The 19968-nt window shown below is 43.8% G+C and overlaps 1 protein-coding gene across 1 annotated transcript; it reads left to right on the top strand.

The window, feature by feature from the left end:
* The first annotated feature begins 14065 nt into the window (after positions 1-14065).
* LOC124645382 (tudor domain-containing protein 5-like) lies at positions 14066-19470 on the top strand. The gene is made up of 8 exons (XM_047185184.1): positions 14066-14126; positions 15630-15744; positions 15957-16188; positions 17054-17244; positions 17683-17821; positions 17907-18131; positions 18637-18750; positions 18852-19470. Exons 1-8 carry the CDS (start codon positions 14066-14068, stop codon positions 19320-19322), a joined length of 1548 nt encoding a protein of 515 aa, XP_047041140.1. The 3' UTR covers positions 19323-19470.
* The last annotated feature ends 498 nt before the right edge of the window (positions 19471-19968 follow it).

Here is a 19968-nt window from a genome sequence, read left to right as displayed (position 1 = left end):
CACAGTTCATTTTTATCACGCTATGGTGATCTTCACACTGCCCCGCATCACGCTGCATCTTGCGTGTCGACGCACCTACGCGCGTTCCTGCGGGAGTGCAGATCTGCATCATCGTGCGGGTTTTTCGCGCACTCACGCGCGTAGGTGCGTTTAGTAGATTCACGCACGGCGGCTTCCATTTTCAAATATACACGTCACGCCCATTCAAAATCACGCGCGGCAATGCGGGATTCAGTGTGCCATACCTTGCGTCTCGCCCCGCACCTAAGCGCGGGGGTGCGTGTTTCTCCGCATGTATGTACGTGATCCGCATGAACGCGCGTGGATGCATTTTCAGTGTGTTGGACTATGCGTGTTTTCCATACAAACGGAGATATTTACAAGCAACGGAAAAAACGCATCCACGCACTACGCTGCATCATGCGGGGCAGTGTGATAATCGCCTATCTATGCAAATTGTGGCGCTATATATGCCATTCGATAGAAATTACATGCTAAAATAAATAGTTCCGCTATTTTTAAACGGCAGTACATGAACGGGTATACAAGGAAGTACAAAAGGGCTGTACATAAGATATAAAGGAGAACAAAGGAGCAGTATATATGGGTAATGGAACATAGAGGAAGTATTAGAGCACATAAGGGTAGGACAAAAGGAGTACATAAGGGAATATATAAGGGAGTCATAGGGGTAGTACATAAAGTAGTAAATAAGGCGATTATCACACTGCCCCGCATGATGCAGCGTAGTGCGTGGATGCGTTTTTTTCCGTTGTATGGAAATATCTCCGTTTGTATGGAAAACACGCATAGTCCAACACACTGAAAATGCATCCACGCGCGTTCATGCGGATCACGCACATACATGCGGAGAAACACGCACCCCCGCGCGTAGGTGCGGGGCGAGACGCAAGGTATGGCACACTGAATCCCGCAATGCCGCGCGTGATTTTGAATGGGCGTGACGTGTATTTTTGAAAATGGAACTCGCTGTGCGTGAATTTACAAAACGCACCTACGCGCGTGAGTGCGTGAAAAACCCGCACGATGATGCAGATCTGCACTCCCGCAGGAACGCGCGTAGGTGCGTCGACACGCAAGATGCAGCGTGATGCGGGGCAGTGTGAAGATCACCTTAGGGTCGTACATAAGGGATACATAAGGATGTATATAAGTCTACATTAAGGAGGAAATCGGGGTAATACATAAAGGAGTACACAGAGCTATACCCTATTCACGGAGCCATGAGCCAAATGGTAAACGAACCATAAAAAGGGTTCTTTATAAGTCACGAGTGAACATATTTTATAAAAATAACTACGGAAGTAATACACTGACAACATTAGAAATTATATTTTAGAACGATGTCTGTAGAACTTTTGTAATCCTTTCAGACTTATTTGAAATCAAATAAAATATGTATTAAATCGTTTACATGTAAAAGAACCTAAAAAACTTGACTGTCAAACATAGAACCCTACTAAATTGTAGACCTCAGATGGTCGGGTTATACCCGCCATCACAGAGTACATTATTATAATTGCCCGCCATCTTGAAAAGTGTCATTCTCTTTCTGTTTACATTTTGGCTCACGGCTCTTTGAATGGGGTATAATATCTTAGAGTCTAGACAGAAGGACTGCATTTCAACAGCAATCCAACTGCAAATTGCCGTTCAAGGGCAGTTTGAATGCAGTTGACACGACTGCAATAGAACTGCAAATCAAAAGTGCTGTCCGATTGCAGTCGGCGTGCAGTCGTGTTTTGAAGTTGATTTGCTGTTGAATTGCAGTCGTGTCAACTGCATTCAAACTGCCCTTGAACTGCAATTTGCAGTTGGATTGCAGTTGAAATGCAGTCCATCTGTCTAGAGCCTTAGGGAGAACATTATAGATATAGTACATAGGGAAGTACTGAAGGGTTGTAAGTAGAACAATACATAAAGAGGTACATTAGGAACGTACATAAAGGAGTACACAGGGCAAGTATATAAGGGAGTATTTAGGGGGGTACATAAGAGGATATATATTTTTCCAAGTAAAACAAAGACTTTTAAGAACATATTTTAATGAACACTTAGGTACCTACTCTATAGAAAAACATAAACATTGAAAAAAAAAACATAGCAAGAACATACAATGGGTTATTCAGTGGTCAGTAAACATATGAGATAGTTGATTAAAATTACATAATTCAGTTCAAAATACACAATATACACGGAAGGTTCCAAAGAGAGCTGTTTAGAGGTAACCAGACTGCCGTGAGGATTGAGACCAACTGCTTCTTCCAATCTTCTCCATGGTAGTTTCACTGATGATGTTTAACTGTTTCCATACTCTATTTCTTTTTCTCATGACCATTGGAAAAAAGAAATAAAGTGTAGAACCAGCCAAAACAAGCTGATGCCGCCGCGTAGTTCCTGCCGAGTAGTGGTTTTTTGGTGATCTCCGTCACCCTCGACCTGTATGAAAAATAATAACCTATTAATGGCAACGGCAAACGACTTTTTTTGGATGTCCAGTGTTTCGTCACGAAGACGACAGTGACGTGACATACGCCTCTGTCACATTTTATGGTCAAGTTATCACCTAACTTCATCATGTTCACGGTGAAGAAGGGATGAAGCAAGACACATTGCCGAGAAGATACTTTAAAAACCATTAAACATACCGTCAGGTCGTAATGTGTTGCTGCTGTCACAGCGACGACAGTATTGTTCGCATACTGTGCTCCAGTTGAGTCGTTCTGAGGATGCAAGAACAATTAGTGCCACCAAGGTCGATGGTGATCGTATACTTTGATATAGGAGCCAGAGATAACATGACAATAAATACTAAAAACCTATCAGACATGTGCTGCTGAGGAATTTGTAACGATATGTGTTGTTGGTTGGTTAAAATTACACGTCATTGATTTTAATAATAGTCATGTTATACAACTTTACCTACCCGTGTGTACCTGTACCACCGATCTACATACCATCTACATTTCAACCAAATCGGTCCAGCTTTCACATTTATAATATTAGTAGGATAATAATAAACATGGTAGTCAAAATATGAACAGGAAAGCATGAAATCAAAATGCAAATTCGTCAGCATCTTCCAGTCAGTTTTCCAGAGACGATGATCTGCGCAAACCGATTTTTGTACCTCAAGAGGAACTATTTGGCTCGTACTAATTTAGTTCCTAGAGTGGCACGCCAATCGGTTCACAATACTCCTCCGTTCTTCATCAGTTCCAAGGTCGCAGGCAGTCTTGCAGGTGCAACGCTAAGAGAGCTACACTATCATCACCTGCCTTTTATCGGCCTCCTCGATACCTACTTAACCACAGTTATTTTACTCACATAACAAGCGCAGAAAATATTGGAGGCGCATGTGCATATGAATATTTATTTAAAAATCAACAAGATTTTTGCTTTCTAAGTGTCCATGTAGGTTATTGGGAACCGACCCCAGGCAGATGACGAAGTTGATGACTTTTACATACAAATAATATGGAAAGTAGTGAAGTTGGCAAAAACAGCGCAGTTATTAAGTGATATTACAAGGAGTCTTCTGTAGTGGTTTCCGAACGTGGAGATGATGTGCAAACCGTCCGTCGTACCACGAGTGGCACTATTTGAGTTCGGCCTACTTCTAATTCCGCCAGTGGCACGGCATTCGGTTTACAAAGTTCCGCCGACTCTGGACACTTCTTACCACGTTACCTAACGGATACCTACTCCAAAAATAGGTACAAACTTGGTAAACTAGAATGAATTGATATACCTTGCTCGCGTTTGGACCATTCATTAAATTGCAATTTGGATAAAAAAAATGCATAGAACTAAGTACAGGTATACAAACTGCTGGTCTTCCGTATTGTGTAGCTATTCCATGATGCAATAATGCTGTGCAAACCGATCATCGTACCACGAGATGTGCTAAGTGTGCGCGACCTATCTTAGTACCGTTGGTGGCACCATTGTCGGCTCACACGGTTAAAACGTTTAATGTACATAATCTAGAAGCAATATCAAATAAATTGTCAGAGCTCAGCTAAATAAAATATTTTTGCAATTCTTCTCTTGGCTTCAGCGCAGGGCGATGATTGGGGTGGTGGCCGGTTCGTCTATTCATTGCCACAGAAAGGAAAAGAATAGACGAGCCTGGCCACTTCACCCAGGTGTGGCCAGGAGCGCTGTGCTGGCAGGTCTTCTCGAAGATCCTCCTGGCATGATGAGTGTTTGCGAGCGAACCGCCTTACCGCAAGTGGTTCGGATAACACTATCAGACGGCACTCACTTGCGGCACGGTGTCGGTTCACAATGTGTGCGCTTCCAAAGGCAGGAACGTCATTTGGATAGTCCTACATTTACAAATGTTTTTTGGGTAAACAATATATTTTACGTCGACGAAATATTTTTGAATAACCTACTGAATTCTATTTGACAAATACATATTTACATGGACTAAAATTATTTGTTTACATAGATATTTACATATTTACAATAATGATAAAAATCTAAAATCTTATTTAAAAAATACTAAAAAGCATCAAATACATCATTTACTCGTGTGATGACAGCAGATAGAAGAATATGGAAAGAAAAAGCATGCTGCGCCGACTCCAAATAAAATTGTGATGAGGGCAGGAGGATGATCTTGATGATGATGTTCATGATGATTGTTTGCGAACCAACCGCCATATCGCAAGTGGTTTGGATACCAAACTATCCGAACCACTTGCGGCACGACGTCAGTTTACAATAGGCTGTCTTCGGATCCACGTGGTGAGGCACGTCACGACTCCTTGCTTCTTTACAGCGTCCTACATTTAATGAGGGATTTTCTTTTTTATTTTTATTGTTAATTGAACTGATGACTAGATGGTTTTTTTTTTAACTTGGCAGAGGCAGGCTCACTCATGTAGCATGTAAAACGCCATCTGGCACTATTTCTGGGAACTTTTTTTTATTTTTTTAAAAGAAAACCTCCCATTACGATAAAATATTTATTTTACATTGACAAAATATTATTTAACATTATATTGAAACATGACATGACGCAAACAGAAGCAATACCAAAGTACATAATGTTAAATGCACCACACTCAATAATACTTACAGCATAGTTAAGCAGGTATGGTGAAGAGTAATTAAGAGGTATTGCCATGGTGTAATGAGGAAACGTAAACCGACAGTGGTGCCTCAAGTGGTCCTATTGATATGCGGTCTACTGTAGTTCCACTCGAGGCACGCCAGTAAGTTCACAGTATACCGACGATGCCAGTAACTCTTCTCAATTTCGTCCGTCTTCAAGATGAGAAAATAATTAAGTATTTATGAGAATTATAAGAATTACGGTACAAGTAACTATTAAATAATGCCTGTGACGTTCTCGATTCAGGTGTATCGTCAAGATGGAAAAATACATAAAAAATCAGTGAATTATTTGAACCGATTTGTCTTGGCGGAGGGTAAGCCAGGTGTTCTGTAATACAGGATTAACCTACACCAAACGGCTGGACTTTGGTATATTTGGTTGGAATTTGGTATGTAGATAGGTGATACCAGGCGACATTTTATAAACACACCGCGCTGGCGGAAGCTAGAAAACAATACATAATCGATTGATTGTTTGAAAGATAGTATAAGAGACGGAGGGTGGGGGAGGGGGTTATAAATAACGGGAGAGGCGAATGATAGGGTGAGAAGGAAAGATAGCTTAAGATTGGGGGGGGTTAGAGGGGGGAAAGAGTATACTAAAGAAGGGGGGATAATAGAGATAATGAAGGAGAGGAGAAATCTAAATAGTGTCAGAGTGGAGAGAGTCTGCCCTTAGACAGAAAGGGAGGAGGAAAAAAGGTGAAAACGAGACAATTTTAACAAGAGAGTAGGAATGTAGAGTGAAGATACAGAGGGCAAGATCAGAAGAGTGGTAGGTCAGGAAAACAATAATTAAAAAGAAGAAGGAAAAAATGGAAGAGGAGACGAGGCGGGCAAAAAGACATGAAGAAGAGAGTGACGACGACCGAACAAGTTCGAGAGTGGGTGATGATTGTGACCTGCAGTTTCAAGTCATGTTACACATTAAGTAGTACGCTCAGCGCTCAAATCAGCTAAGAGAACAAAGGATTGCCAGTTCAAGATGCGGGCCAATAGGGAACCGGTTAAAGCCGCGGGCATAGCAGAAACACTTACTGTAGAAGTAGGTCTTGTCGCTGAAGTGGTAAAGAGATCTACATACCCAAGATGTTAAGTTAATCAGCAAGAGACTTCCCACCCGATGAAAGCTGGAAATAAGACTCACCTGCTAGCTGCTCTTGTGTCACCTTTGATGCCAGGAGTTGGCTGGAACCCTCGAAGTGCAGGCAGCAATAGCCACGCCCATCGAGCGAGCTGTTAAACAAAGATGCAGTATTAGAACAATCATATACTTTAGAGAGGTATGCCTTAAACGGTCTATTAAAAAAGGAGACCTCATTAATTGATAAAGAATCAGAAAAACACGAAGCAAATTCAAAGTCAGAGAGTGCAAGACAAAGACATACCTGATATTTCCGAAGCTGTACCCAGGCAGGCTCGATTTTTCTTGAAAACTGCCACAAAATGACCCTTAAAAGCACAGCCCCGTTATGTGGAAGTATTAAAAATCAAGTAAAAGATGCAAGAAGATCTAAAATTGAAGTTGCACTCTGACGTGACCACTCCGCACGGTGCCCCGAGCAGACTGAAACAAAGGAACTCTGCAAGGACCGGGCGCGGTGCGCGCGTTGCACGCGGCGGGAGGGGGCAGGGTTTTCGAGCTGGGGCAGGTCATCTGGGCTCGCGCATGCGTACTGCACACAAGGTGAGGAGGAAAGATAGTCTAAGAGCGGAGGGCGGGGGGGGGAGGTAAGGAGACAATGGGAGAGGTGAAAGACGGGTTGAGGAGGAAAGAAAGTGTAATACAGGGGGGGGATAAAAAAGATAAAGGGGGAGGTGAAAGAGAAAGTGAGGAGAAAGCTCAATAGTGTGAGAGTGGTAAGGATAGAAAGGGAGGAGGAAAAAAGGTGAAAACGAGATAACTATAACAAAGGAGTAGGAATATACAGTGAGTGAAGATACAGAGGGTAGCATCAGAGAGTGGTAGATAAGGAAAACACTAATTAAAAAGAAGAAAGGAAAAATAGAAGAGGTGAGGAGGCGGGCAAAAAGACGGAAAGAAGAAAAGGCTAATAGTGAGGCAGGAGAGAGTGTCTAAAACCAAAAGAGTTCGAGAGTGGTTGAGGTTGGGAAAGGGCGAGAATGGGTTGGACAGGGGTCGGGGAAGGGATAGGATGGGGTGGACGGAAGTTGGGAAAGTGCCAGAGAGGTATGGAGGGAGGTCGGAAAAGGGCGAAAGAGGGGTGGAGAGGGAAGCAAAGGGTGTGGCAGGGGTGGAGAGAGGGCGGCAAAGGGTGTGGCAGGGGTGGACAGAGGTTAGTACAAGGTGTGGCAGGGGTGGAGAGAGGTCCGCAAAGGGCGAGGGAGTGGTAGAGAAGGATGAGGATTGAAAGGGGATAATCAAGACGGGGTAAATTTATTGATTAGGCGGTTCAATCATCATACGTGATGATTGTGACCTGCAGTTTCAAGTCATGTTACACATTAAGTAGAACGCTTAGCGCTCAGCTCAGCTAAGAGAACAAAGGATCGCCATTTCAAGATGCGGAGCAATAGAGAATCAAATAGGCATAGCAGAAATACTTACTGTAGCAGTAGGTCTTGTCGGTAAAGTGTTGATGCTAGGTAAAGAGATCTACATACCCAAGATGTTAAGTTGATCAGCAAGACAAAGACATACCTGATATTTCCGAAGCTGCACCCAGGAAGGCTCGATGTTTCTTGAAAATGACACAAAATGTCCCTTAAAAGCACAGCCCCGTTATGTAGAAGTGTTAAAAGTCAAGTACAAGATGTAAGAAATATCCAAAATTGCAGTTGCACTCTGACGTGACCACTCCGCACGGTGCCCCAAGCAAACTGAAACAAAGGAACGCTGCAAGGACCGGGCGCGGTGCGAGGGTTGCACGGGGCAGGGCTCCCGAGCTAGGGCAGGTCATCCGGGCTCGCGCATGCGTACTGCACACAGGGTGAGGAGGAAAGATAGTCTAAGAGCGGAGGTCGGGGGGGGGGAGGTAAGGATACAATGGGAGAGTGGTAGGAGGGGTTGAGGAGGAAAGAGAGTATAATATAGAGGAGGGGATACAAGAGATAAAGCGGACGTGAAAGAGAAAGTGATGAGAAAGCTAAATAGTGTGAAAGTGGTAAGTACAGAAACGGAGGAGGAAAAAAGGTGAAAACGAGATAATTATAACGAGGGACTAGGAATATAGAGTGAAAATACAGAGGGCAGCATCAGAAGAGTGGTAGAAGGAAAACAATAATTAAAAAGAAGAGGAGAGGAGGCGGGCAAAAAGACAGGAAGAAGACAAGGCTAATAGCGAGGCAGGAGAGAGTAACTAAGATCGAAAGAGTACGATAGTGGATGAGGTTGCGAAAGGGCGAGGGTGGGTTGGACAGGGGATGGGGTAGGGTTAGGATGGGGTGGACGGAAGTTGGGAAAGTGCCTGCGAGGGGTGGGGAGAGGTCGGCAATGGGCGAGAGAGGGGTGGAGAGGGAAAGGGTGTGGCATTGGTTTAGAGAGGTCGGCAAAAGGTGTGGCAGGGGAGGCGAGAGGTCGGCAAAAGGCGAGGGAGGGGTGGAGAGGTCAGCAAAGGGTGTGACGGGGGTGGAGAGAGGTAGGCAAAGGGCAAGGGAGGTGTAGAGAGGGATGAGGATTGAAAGGGGATAATCAAGACGGGGTTTTATTGATTAGGCGGTTCAATCATCATACGTGATGATTGTGACCTGCAGTTTCAAGTCATGTTACACATGGTAGAACGCTCAGCGCTCAGCTCAGCTAAGAGAACAAAGAATCGCCAGCTCAAGATGCGGGCCAATAGGGAACCGGTTAAAGCCGCGGGCATAGCAGAAACACTTACTGTGGAAGTAGATCTTGTCGCTGAAGTGGTGATGCTAGGTAAAGAGATCTACATACCCAAGATGTTAAGTTAATCAGCAAGAGACTCCCCACCCGATGAAAGCTGGAAATAAGACTCACCTGCTAGCTGCTCTTGTGTCACCTTTGATGCCAGGAGTTGGCTGGAACCCTCGAAGTGCAGGCAGCAATAGCCATGCCCATCGAGCGAGCTGTGAAACAAAGATGCAGTATTAGAACAATCATATACTTCAGAGAGGTATGCCTTAAAAAGTCTATTAAAGAAGGAGACCTCATTAATTGATAAAGAATCAGAAAAACACGAAGCAAATTCAAAGTCAGAGAGTGCAAGACAAAGACATACCTGATATTTCCGAAGCTGCACCAACTAAGGCTCGATTTTTCTTGAAAACTGCCACAAAATGCCCCTTAAAAGCACAGCCCCGTTATGTGGAAATGTTAAAAATCAAGTAAAAGATGCAAGAAAAATCTAAAATTGGAGTTGCACTCTGACGTGACCACTCCGCACGGTGCCCCAAGCAGACTGAAACAAAGGAACGCTGCAAGGACCGGGCGCGGTGCGAGGGTTGCACGGGGCAGGGCTCCCGAGCTAGGGCAGGTCATCCGGGCTCGCGCATGCGTACTGCATACAGGGTGAGGAGGAAAGATAGTCTAAGTGGGGAGGAGGGGGGTAAGGATAGAATGGGAGAGGGGTGGGAGGGGTTGAGGAGGAAAGAGAGTATAATATAGAGGAGGGGATACAAGAGATAAAGGGGACGTGAAGGAGAAAGTGTGGAGAAAGCTAAATAGTGTGAGAGTGGTAAGGACAGAAAGGGAGGAGGAAAAAAGGCGAAAACGAGATAATTATAACAAGGGTGTAGGAATATAGTGTATAATCAAAAAGAAGAAAGGAAAAATAGAAGAGGAGAGGAGGCGGGCAAAAAGACAGGAAGAAGACAAGGCTAATAGCGAGGCAGGAGAGAGTAACTAAGATCGAAAGAGTACGATAGTGGATGAGGTTGCGAAAGGGCCAGGGTGGGTTGGACAGGGGATGGGGTGGACGGAAGTTGGGAAAGTGCCTGGGAGGGGTGGGGAGAGGTCGGCAATGGGCGAAAGAGGGGTGGAGAGGGAAAGGGTGTGGCATTGGTTTAGAGAGGTCGGCAAAAGGTGTGGCAGGGGAGGCGAGAGGTCGGCAAAAGGCGAGGGAGGGGTGGAGAGGTCAGCAAAGGGTGTGGCAGGGGTGGAGAGAGGTAGGCAAAGGGCGAGGGATGGGTAGAGAGGGATGAGGATTGAAAGGGGATAATCAAGACGGGGTTTTATTGATTATGCGGTTCAATCATCATACATGATGATTGTGACCTGCAGTTTCAAGTCATGTTACACATTAGGTAGAACGTTCAGCGCTCAGCTCAGCTAAGAGAACAAAGAATCGCCAGCTCAAGATGCGGGGCAATAGACAACCGGTTAAAGCCGCGGGCATAGCAGAAACACTTACTGTAGAAGGAGGTCTTGTCGATGAACTGGTGATGCTAGCTAGAGAGATGTACATACCCAAGATGTTAAGTTGATCAGCAAGAGACTCCCACCCGATGAATGCTGGAAATAAGACTTACCTACCTGCTAGCTGCTCTCGTGTCACCTATGATGCCAGGAGTTGGCTGGAACCCTCGAAGTGCAGGCAGCAATGGCCACGCCCATCGAGCACGCTGTGAAACAAAGATGCAGTATTAGAACTATCATATACTTCAGAGGCATATATTATGCCTTAAAACGTCTGTTAAGGAAGGAAACCTCAAAAATTTATAAAGAATCAGAAAAACACGAACCAAATTCAAAGCGAGAGAGTGCAAGACAAAGACATACCTGATATTTCCGAAGTTGCACCCAGGAAGGCTCGATTTTTCTTGAAAACTGCCACAAAATGCCCCTTAAAAGCACAGCCCCGTTATGTGGAAATGTTAAAAAGTCAAGTACAAGATGTAAGAAAAATCTAAAATTGGAGTTGCACTCTCACGTGACCACTCCGCACGCTGCCCCGAGCAGACTGAAACAAAGGAACGCTGCAAGGACCGGGCGCGGTGCGAGGGTTGCACGGGGCAGGGCTCCCAAGCTAGGGCAGGTCATCCGGGCTCGCGCATGCGTACTGCACACAGGATTCTTTCACATCAGGCGTGGCAGCCTCTGTTAGCCTCGCAAGTGCAAGCCAAGTCCGCTGCACAATTCTCATACTTCATTTTTTTTTTCATATGAGCGATTTTGCGAGGTGGTCAGATGGACTTTAGATTATGTTAAGTAATGTATGCCTATTTGATTACATTGAACTATGTCATTAGAGGTGCAAGTTTTAAAAATTCATACAACTATAGAAAAAAATACTGAAAAGGAATTTTAGCGATAACACCACCTTCGATGCTAGTTAAAATGCAAAAAAAAAGCGGGGCACCTTTGAGAAATCTTGGTTTTAAGGACTTTATGTGTGTTTCGAAAGGTTTTGGTGACTGGAATATATTACTAGCATCAAAGGGTTTAGCCAAGCATGCATGAGAGTTTATTCCAAATTTGAATTTTGGAGAATTGCAAAGAACCTGTTCAAATCTTGTTCTGGACTAATTCCTCATAGAAAGTTCGTCGGCGTTTTGGAAAGATCTTATCGTGATTTTCAGAAAACTGATAATATATTTTTAATAAATGTACCTTTCTGTTACACCAAAATATTTTTGAAAAACTATGTGTATTTCATAAACTGTTACCTTTTCTAATTGGTGTACATTCTGGTGATGGATGGCAATGTTCAGAGTTGCGGTATTTTAGTCTAAACCATCCTACTTTGAAAAAAATTACGTAAAAATCTTTTCAAAATACCGACAAATTTCTATCAGGAACTAGTCCAGAACAAGGTTCAACCAATTTCTTAGCATCCATCATCATCATCCTCCGAGCCTTTTCCCAATCATGTTGGGGTCGGCTTCCAGTCTAACCGGATTCAGCTGAGTACCAGTGCTTTACAAGAAGCGACTGCCTATCTGACCTCCTCAACCCAGTTACCCGGGCAACCTTAGCCATTCTCAAAAAATCAAATTACATGCTTGGTTAACCCTTTTCATGCCAGTAACATACTCCAGTCATTAAAAGCTATTGAAAGATTCATAAATTCGTTATAACCAAGATTTCATATACATAGGTGCCCCTATTTTTTTCATATCATATCATTTATTCCCAATTTTTTTTTGCCGAAGAGTTTATTTAATTCATTGAAATGTTTTCCGAACTTGGCTGTCGTACTTCCATACCTCCGCAATGATGTCACAGTAAATATTTATATATGAATTATAATTTTCAAATTCTAACAAATTATTTTGAAGGGGAAAAAATATGTAGTAACAGGTTAAAGGTAATTTTAATTTTACTTGAAGGATTGTGTTATTTTACATTTGCAACCCCGTCAGGCTCCAATTAGGTCATTCTAGAGAGCTGAGTATTGATTTTAGTTGTCTGGGCCTGGACGTAGCTGCTAAGGCAGACGTACTAAACATTTGGAACATTTGTATTCAATGGAAAAAAAATAATAGTAACTCTAATAGTTGGCAGTAGGAAAATGTAATAATTATTATGTTTTGACCTATACTGAAGTAAGTAGAAGTATACCTATTATAGGTAATCTAAACTAATACATTTTTTTTGTTTCTCTATTTGTACTTTAAAGGTTCTGTACATTAGGAGGAAACGAATAAATCCAAAGACAAAATCAATTTATTTAGGAATTACAAAGTACCATTACCATTACCAGAATTGCCAGGTTCTATCATCATACCCTGAATATCACATAATGTCAAAGTCCTACTTGATGCGAATTGAAAAAATCCAAACACAAGTGGTGCATATTTAGGGGTTTGCCGAGTACCAATCAATAGCTTCTGGATCCATCATCAGACCCCATGACGCGTACCGTATCAAAACTCTCACTTATACCGTTTGTTGCCCGTGGTATATTAAGAAGTCGCTAAGAACCTGTCTCCAACTTCTGGCTCCATCATAAGATCCTAAACAGCATGCCCTGTCTGCATGCCTAAGTCCTCACCAATATGCATCGAAAGACCGTACCGTACTGGGATATAAAAAAACTAAACCGACTTCCAAAACACTATTTTCAGCGTTTCAGTGATACGAGTAGTTGTCACTATCCGCAAAACTGGAAAGTTCTCGTCCATACAAATAATATGAGCCCAAACACGAGGTGGTTTGACATTTTCAGTTGTCGAGTTCCCTCGACCTTCTCGGTACTCCATCATCAGGTCAGTTCCAAACCTTCACTGTTGCAAAGGTCTCGTCAATACGAATAATATAAGTCCAAATACGAGGTAGTTTACATATTCAGTTGTCGAGTTCCCTCAACCTTCTCGGGTCTCCATCATTAGGTCAGCTCCAAACCTTCACTGTTGAATACCACTACCAGGCATACACCTGAGTGTCAAGTTTTTACCCTACGTAAGCTTACAACTTTCGAAATTTGCCCTCGATTTCTCAGGGTTTCCATCATTAGATAATGACCTAATGACAATCGGATCACCTCGGAAGTATACCCTATCAAACGAAAAAAGAATCATCAAAATCGATAAATAAATGGAGGAGTAATCGCGTAACAAACATACAAAAAAAACGGTCGAATTGAGAATTGGGTTTTTGGGAAGTCGGTTAAAAATATAGCCTAATTTGCCTAGCCTGCAGACAATGTAGCTTTCTAATGGTGAAAGATTTTTTAAAATCAGTCCATAAGTTTTTCAGTTTATCGATTTCAAACAAACAAAGTTTTCCTCTTTATAGTATAAGTATAGATATACATAGGTACATACATTTGCACATTGACATTTGTTATAATGACGGCGTTGAATAAAATGAGCGCTAAGCAGGTATGTATGAAAACTTTATTATACTACTACCCTCAAAATAATTAACAAAATGCTTGTCAATACTTTTAAATACATATTCTCGTCACGGCATTGTCTCGGCCATTTTTGCTGTGAGTTAGTAGTGAACGGTGGTAAAGTTCTAGTGTGTAAAGTGACCATTAAGTTGTGACCAATGTCTTCTACCACTAATACAGGAGAGGCTTCGCAGCCAAGTGAAACGAAAGATTCACCAAGTAAGTTGAAAGTAGTGTAGTTATTCATGGAAATAGGAAACTTGCAATGCGATAATATTCATGGTTATGATTTGTTATAATTTTCATTGTTTTTTTATTATTTCATTTGTTTCTGTTTATTACTATTATATTGTATGTCTCTACCAGACCTCGGGACTATAGAGTCCCGGTTTTTTGGGAGGCGAACGTGGGGCCGAAGCCAACACGCTGAAGCCCTTTTGAGACAACTTTAATGAAATGGTGACACAAAACCGACGATTATCCCTGTATACACTATAGAAATGTACCCAAGGAAAATCCCCGGTTCTGTGCTAAACTATTGCTAACTATGGATGAAAACTACTTGGGCTATTGTGATGGGATGCTAGTGGACTAGGAATGGGGAAACTACGGGAACTATGGCACCTGCCGATAACAATGTAATAAATACACGTAAAAATGGCAGGTGGAGACTCGCCAACTCACTTACTGGGCCCCCGGGAATCAGTCGCTAAATCGCAACAAGGGGGCAACAGGTACATGAGCGGCTGAAGGGTGAGGATACCTCGGCGGACTTTAAACGCAAATCACGCGCTCCCTGTGGGTCCAGCATCACCGGCCCACTCGCCACTTACCACGAGGCACCTACCCTCCGAGTGGGCTGTTAACCCTGCTCTAGCGACTCCACTCTGACCGGCCGATGAAGGCAAGCCAAGAGGCGGGAGACCTATCCCCCGTCATGCTTCACTCCGGCAAGCCGGAGATGGGGGACAGTATACTCTCCCTGGAGCACTCGGATATATAGCCCCGCGGGGTCGCTACTCCCCGTCATCCGCCTCAGATGCCCTGCGGGGCCTATTATATATTATTTTCATCCCACTATCTCGGAAAGAGTAGTTTTACCCTGTGATATCTGAGCGCAAAAGCCGTTTTTATCCTCTAGAGCGGCAAAGTGATTTGAATTTAGAACATCGTGTGCAATAGGCACTCCATTTGTGACAATCTTGATAAGACTTCAAACAAATACATATTAAACAAATAAAATACTGGTAAAAATAATTGTTCAATGAATTAAGTAATTTTTATTATTGTTTTTAAATCGATTTTTAACCTCGTTTCATTTTTAAACTGAGTTTTCAAATACTTTAATAGGTACTTCTTTTTAATTTGATAAGTGCGCGCCATTTTTTTGCATTTAGTTTTAGTTTTGTTTTTTGCATTTAGGAGAAAAATAATAATTTCACCCCACTTCATCGAGGAAATTAGGTACCTCGATGAAGTGGGGTGAAATTATTATTTTTTATTGTTTTGAGGTCGATTTTAAACGAGGTGGGATGAAAAGTTACATGTTGCACTCGAGTGCAAAGATTTTTCACCTTGTGCTCTTTTGATTCCCTCGCTATCAATTTTAGAATCCTGAACTTGCTCGGTCGTCAAAATTGAGCCCGGCCGCGGTCTGCGTCATTTTTGTGATGAATGAACCGTTTTTTTTTCTTTCTTTCTTAATTACATGCGTTTGTCCAGGAACACGCGCCATAAGACGCGCTAAGCGTAATCAGAGGCTCAAGGCACAGGTGATGGATCTGATCACAGCAAATCCAGGGGGAGTGTGGATGCTTGACCTACTACAACTCTATAGGTGAGTGCTTTGCTATACAATACAGACCTTGATGTGATGCTAGCTCAATGCTAGGCAGAGGGTTCAGTACTAGTTATTTTGTCCTCCGTGGTTCAGTATGTGAAGGATTCAGTGCCTACCTGTGTTTTCATTCAGTATATGTGTAAAGAACACTGACTAACAGCCAAGTTTATGACCAAGGATCCACAGTTAATTAATGTTTTATTTTAAAGGAAGCGTTTCAAACGCAACATGAATTTTCTTGCGAGTGGGCATCTGAGCCTGTTAAGTCTGCTCTGTCTCTTGGACGAGCACGTGGTCGTCACCTGTCTTGAAGACGGCTCTTGGTTCGTGCACCTGCGCGGCGCCGAGCCCGAGTACCCTCCCGTACCGGCGCCCAGTCCTCGCCCCGTGCGCGCCAGCACGCCAGTCACAGACGAGGACGCGCTGCCCTACATCCCCTATGTAAGAATAACAATGCATATTCTTTATTTATTTCTTTCCACAATGTTTGGCAGGTATGAGTGACTTATAGCTAGGAATAATTATGGGCCTTGTACTACTTACTTGTTACAGTACCCTATTAGAATATTATGTACCACTAACTATAACATTACTAGCTTCTGTCAGCGGTTTCACCCGCATCCCGTAGGAACCACGGCACGAACCCGGATAAAAAGTAGCCTATAGCCTTCCTCGATAAATGGGCTATCTAACACTGAAATAATTTTTTAAATCGGTCCAGTTGTTCTTGAGATTAGCGCGTTCAAATAAACAAACAAACAAACTCTTCAGCTTTATAATATTAGTAGGTATAGATAAAGAATATTGTTTGCATTTCCTTTATTAATTACTGAGCACGACGGCCAGCACATCAACACACTTCGTTGAATATAAAAACACATAATAATATAAATAGAGGTAATTTGCATAAACTAAGTAGTCCTGTGTTTCAGACGATTAGTGTCACACAGGTAGGTACATTTTATATAAAATAATAATAAATCTTAAAAATACAGCGCAATACAGAGCGTGGTGATTAATGCTCAATCCTTCTCCGTATGAGAGGAGGCCTGTGCCCAGCAGTGGGACGATAAAAAGACTGCAACAGTAACAGTTAAAAATGAGGATGCGGCCACACCTTTCCGCATTGCCATTGCAAACCATTGCCGCGACTTGGTCGCTCGCAGCTTGCAAACTGCGCTCGCGAGCTGCGCATCGCGGCACATTCGCCAGATATGGATGCACCCGTACATACTTACACACTCGTAACTACATGTATATATAGCTGAGAGCTCACTGTATATGGAAGTGGGTGTGATGTGTGCAGGACGAGGACGTGTTTCCCGAGGACTGCATGCAGCCGATGGAAGTCATCCCGGAGTCGTCACTGCGGGACATACAGCCCGCCGACATGGTGGAGATCAGTGTGACAGAGGTGTACTCTCCCTCGCACTTCTGGTTAATGCGCCTCGGCGAGGAGTACCACATTGCCTTGGAGATAATCATGGATGAGATGGCGTCAGTACCTACATTATATTACAAACTAGCCGTTTTCCCGCGGTTTCACCCGCGTCCCGTGGGAGCTACTGCCCGCACCGGGATAAAATATGGCCTATGTTACTCGCAGATAATTTAGCTTTCTGATGGAGAAAGAATATTTAAAATTGGTCCAGTAGTTTTTGAGTTTATCCATTACAACCAAACAAACAAACAAAGTTTTCCTCTTTATAATATTAGTATAGACTAACACCACCTTATCAAAAAAACCTGTTGTTTTGAATCGACTTCCCAAAAAGAAGGAGGTTCTCAAATCAGATGCTCTTTCTAAAATTCTTTCTTCATATGAAAACGGTCCACTCGCATTTGGGTCCAGCTATATATAACACATAACGCCGAAAACTATACTTTGTCCCATATAGGAATTAGTGGTTATTTAAAAAGAAAATGAATTTACAGGCGCTACTACGACGATGAGGGCCGCTCACGCTTCCTGGCGCCCAGCGCCATGCGCGTGGGGCACTACTGCAGCGCGCCATACGAGCGTCGCTGGCACCGCGCGGTCATCGTCCAGCTCAAAGACAGCGACATTGTTAAGGTAACCACCACGCCAATCTGTGGGCGATCACTCATTATTTTGCTATTGCTGCAGAGTAATGTCGCTCTCTGAATCTCGCTCTCAGGTGCGGTACGTGGACTACGGCACGGTGGAGTCGCTGCAGCGCTGCGAGCTGCGGCCGCTGCGGCGCGAGTGGGCGCAGCTGCCGGCGCAGGCGCTGCGGGCGCGGCTGGCTGCCGTGCGTCCCTGTGCCGACGCTACCCGCTGGCCGTTCGCTTCCTCCGCGCACTTCCTCAAACTCGTGGCCAACATGCGCCTCGTCGCAAACGTCGTCTCAGTCAACACCGAGGTATCCACTGCTCGACTAATCGAGAAAAAACTACCTACTTACAAATATAATATTATTCAGACAGTTTAATAGGCCAAAATATGTATGACAGTCTCCGTAGGGCTCTGACCACTGAGCTACAGGGTGTCTGGCACTTTCAGTGTCTTCGTCTAACTCCTCAGTGGTGTCCTCGACTTACCTAAAATAAAATCCTACTAATATTGTAATCCTACTTCCTACTTATATTATAATGTGAAATGTGAGAATGTATGGATGTATGTTTGTTATTTTTCACGCAAAAATGGCTGGACAGATTTGGTTGAGATTTGATATGTAGATAGGTGATACCCTGGATCAACACATAGGCTACTTTTTATCAACACACCACGCGGGCGAAGCCGCGAGCGGAAGCCAGTACTTAATAAAATAAATGATACATGGCGTCTTATTGTGGCATGTAGTATTATTATTGTTATGTTTCCGAGTTGGTGGATGGGTTCGTCACTCAGAACTTGTCGTTTCGCAGGAGAAGGTGATCGAGACTCTGTTAGTAGACACGTCTACGCCGAAGGACCTCCTAATCAGCGACGCACTAATCAAAACCGGCCACGCTGACGCACGGCACGACAGCGTTCGGGCGGTAAGTGTCGACTTTGCCTTACAATGTACTATAGGAAGACATATTTATGTACATATTCAGTCGTTCTCGTAGTGCTGAGCTGAGGTTTCTGTGTTTTACAGTCGGAGCCGCACCTAATCCCGACGTTCGAGGCACTCGAGAGCGGCGCCGCACTCGGCCCGAAGGACGTAATGTTTTACCTGAACAACGGCGTCCCGCTTGAAAAGCACCCTGCCTATGTCGAGCACGTCATTGCGCCCATCAAGCGCGCCACGATCACCAGGGACGAAGCACCCGGCCTGACCAGAGACTCTGCGTCAGAGCCATCCACGCCGGGTCAGCTGCTACTGGCGGCGCTCCAGGTGGGTGCGAAGTCGTCGTCATCCCTCGACGAAGAGCCCCGGTCGCACTCGTCGGCACCGCTCGGGGAGAGGCCATTATGCTCCTCGGCGTCGGTCGCGTCGGTCGAGTCGGATATAGCAGCACTGACTCTGGAGGAGCGCGACACCTATAACTCGCTGCTCCGAGAGGACCCGGTAGCCGCTCACTGGTACAAGGCTGGCGCGCTGGGCCGCGCCATGCACCCCGAGTAGGGAACCAAACCACCGTTAACGTCACAATCGCTGTCACTCCTCACCGATCCCCTCGAAATACATATACAGAGTTGCTACCCAAACGCTACCAGCTACCATTAGTTGCTACCGATTGCTACCCTCATGGTTTTGAAGATATTCAGCATCTGACCGCCATCCTGATATCAGAATGGCTGTCACTTTAGATGCTGAATATCTTCAAAACCACAAGGGTAGCAACTAATGGTAGCTCTGGTAGCAATTAGGTAGCAACTCTCTATAGGTACTATACGTATTTCGAAGGGATCGGTGAGGAGTGACAGCCATTATGACGTTAACCTTGTTTTAGCTGGTTGTACACTTGTATTTCTTTTTTCCAAATAACATGTGTTTAAAATCGTTTGAGAGCTGTTTTTTTCCAGTCCTGTACCAGGACTGCTTCGGTAATTCAGTATTTGCCTCGAAATAAAAAGTTATTTATAATGGTAACAGACGGACGGACGGACGGACAGAGGAGCAAACACAATAGCGTCCCGTTTTACCCTTTATGTTAATTTAAATGTTTATGTTAATTTAAATGTTTCGAGAAGGTTTATGTTTATTTTGTTTTCTTAATTTTGCAAAATATAAAATAAATAACTAAAAAATCAATAAATTCTTTTATTTC

Source organism: Helicoverpa zea, chromosome 31 (assembly GCF_022581195.2).
Source record: "Helicoverpa zea isolate HzStark_Cry1AcR chromosome 31, ilHelZeax1.1, whole genome shotgun sequence".
Classification (NCBI taxonomy): Eukaryota; Metazoa; Arthropoda; class Insecta; order Lepidoptera; family Noctuidae; genus Helicoverpa; species Helicoverpa zea.
The sequence above is the reverse complement of the archived record's forward strand: the minus strand, read 5'-3'. Positions and strand labels throughout refer to the sequence as shown.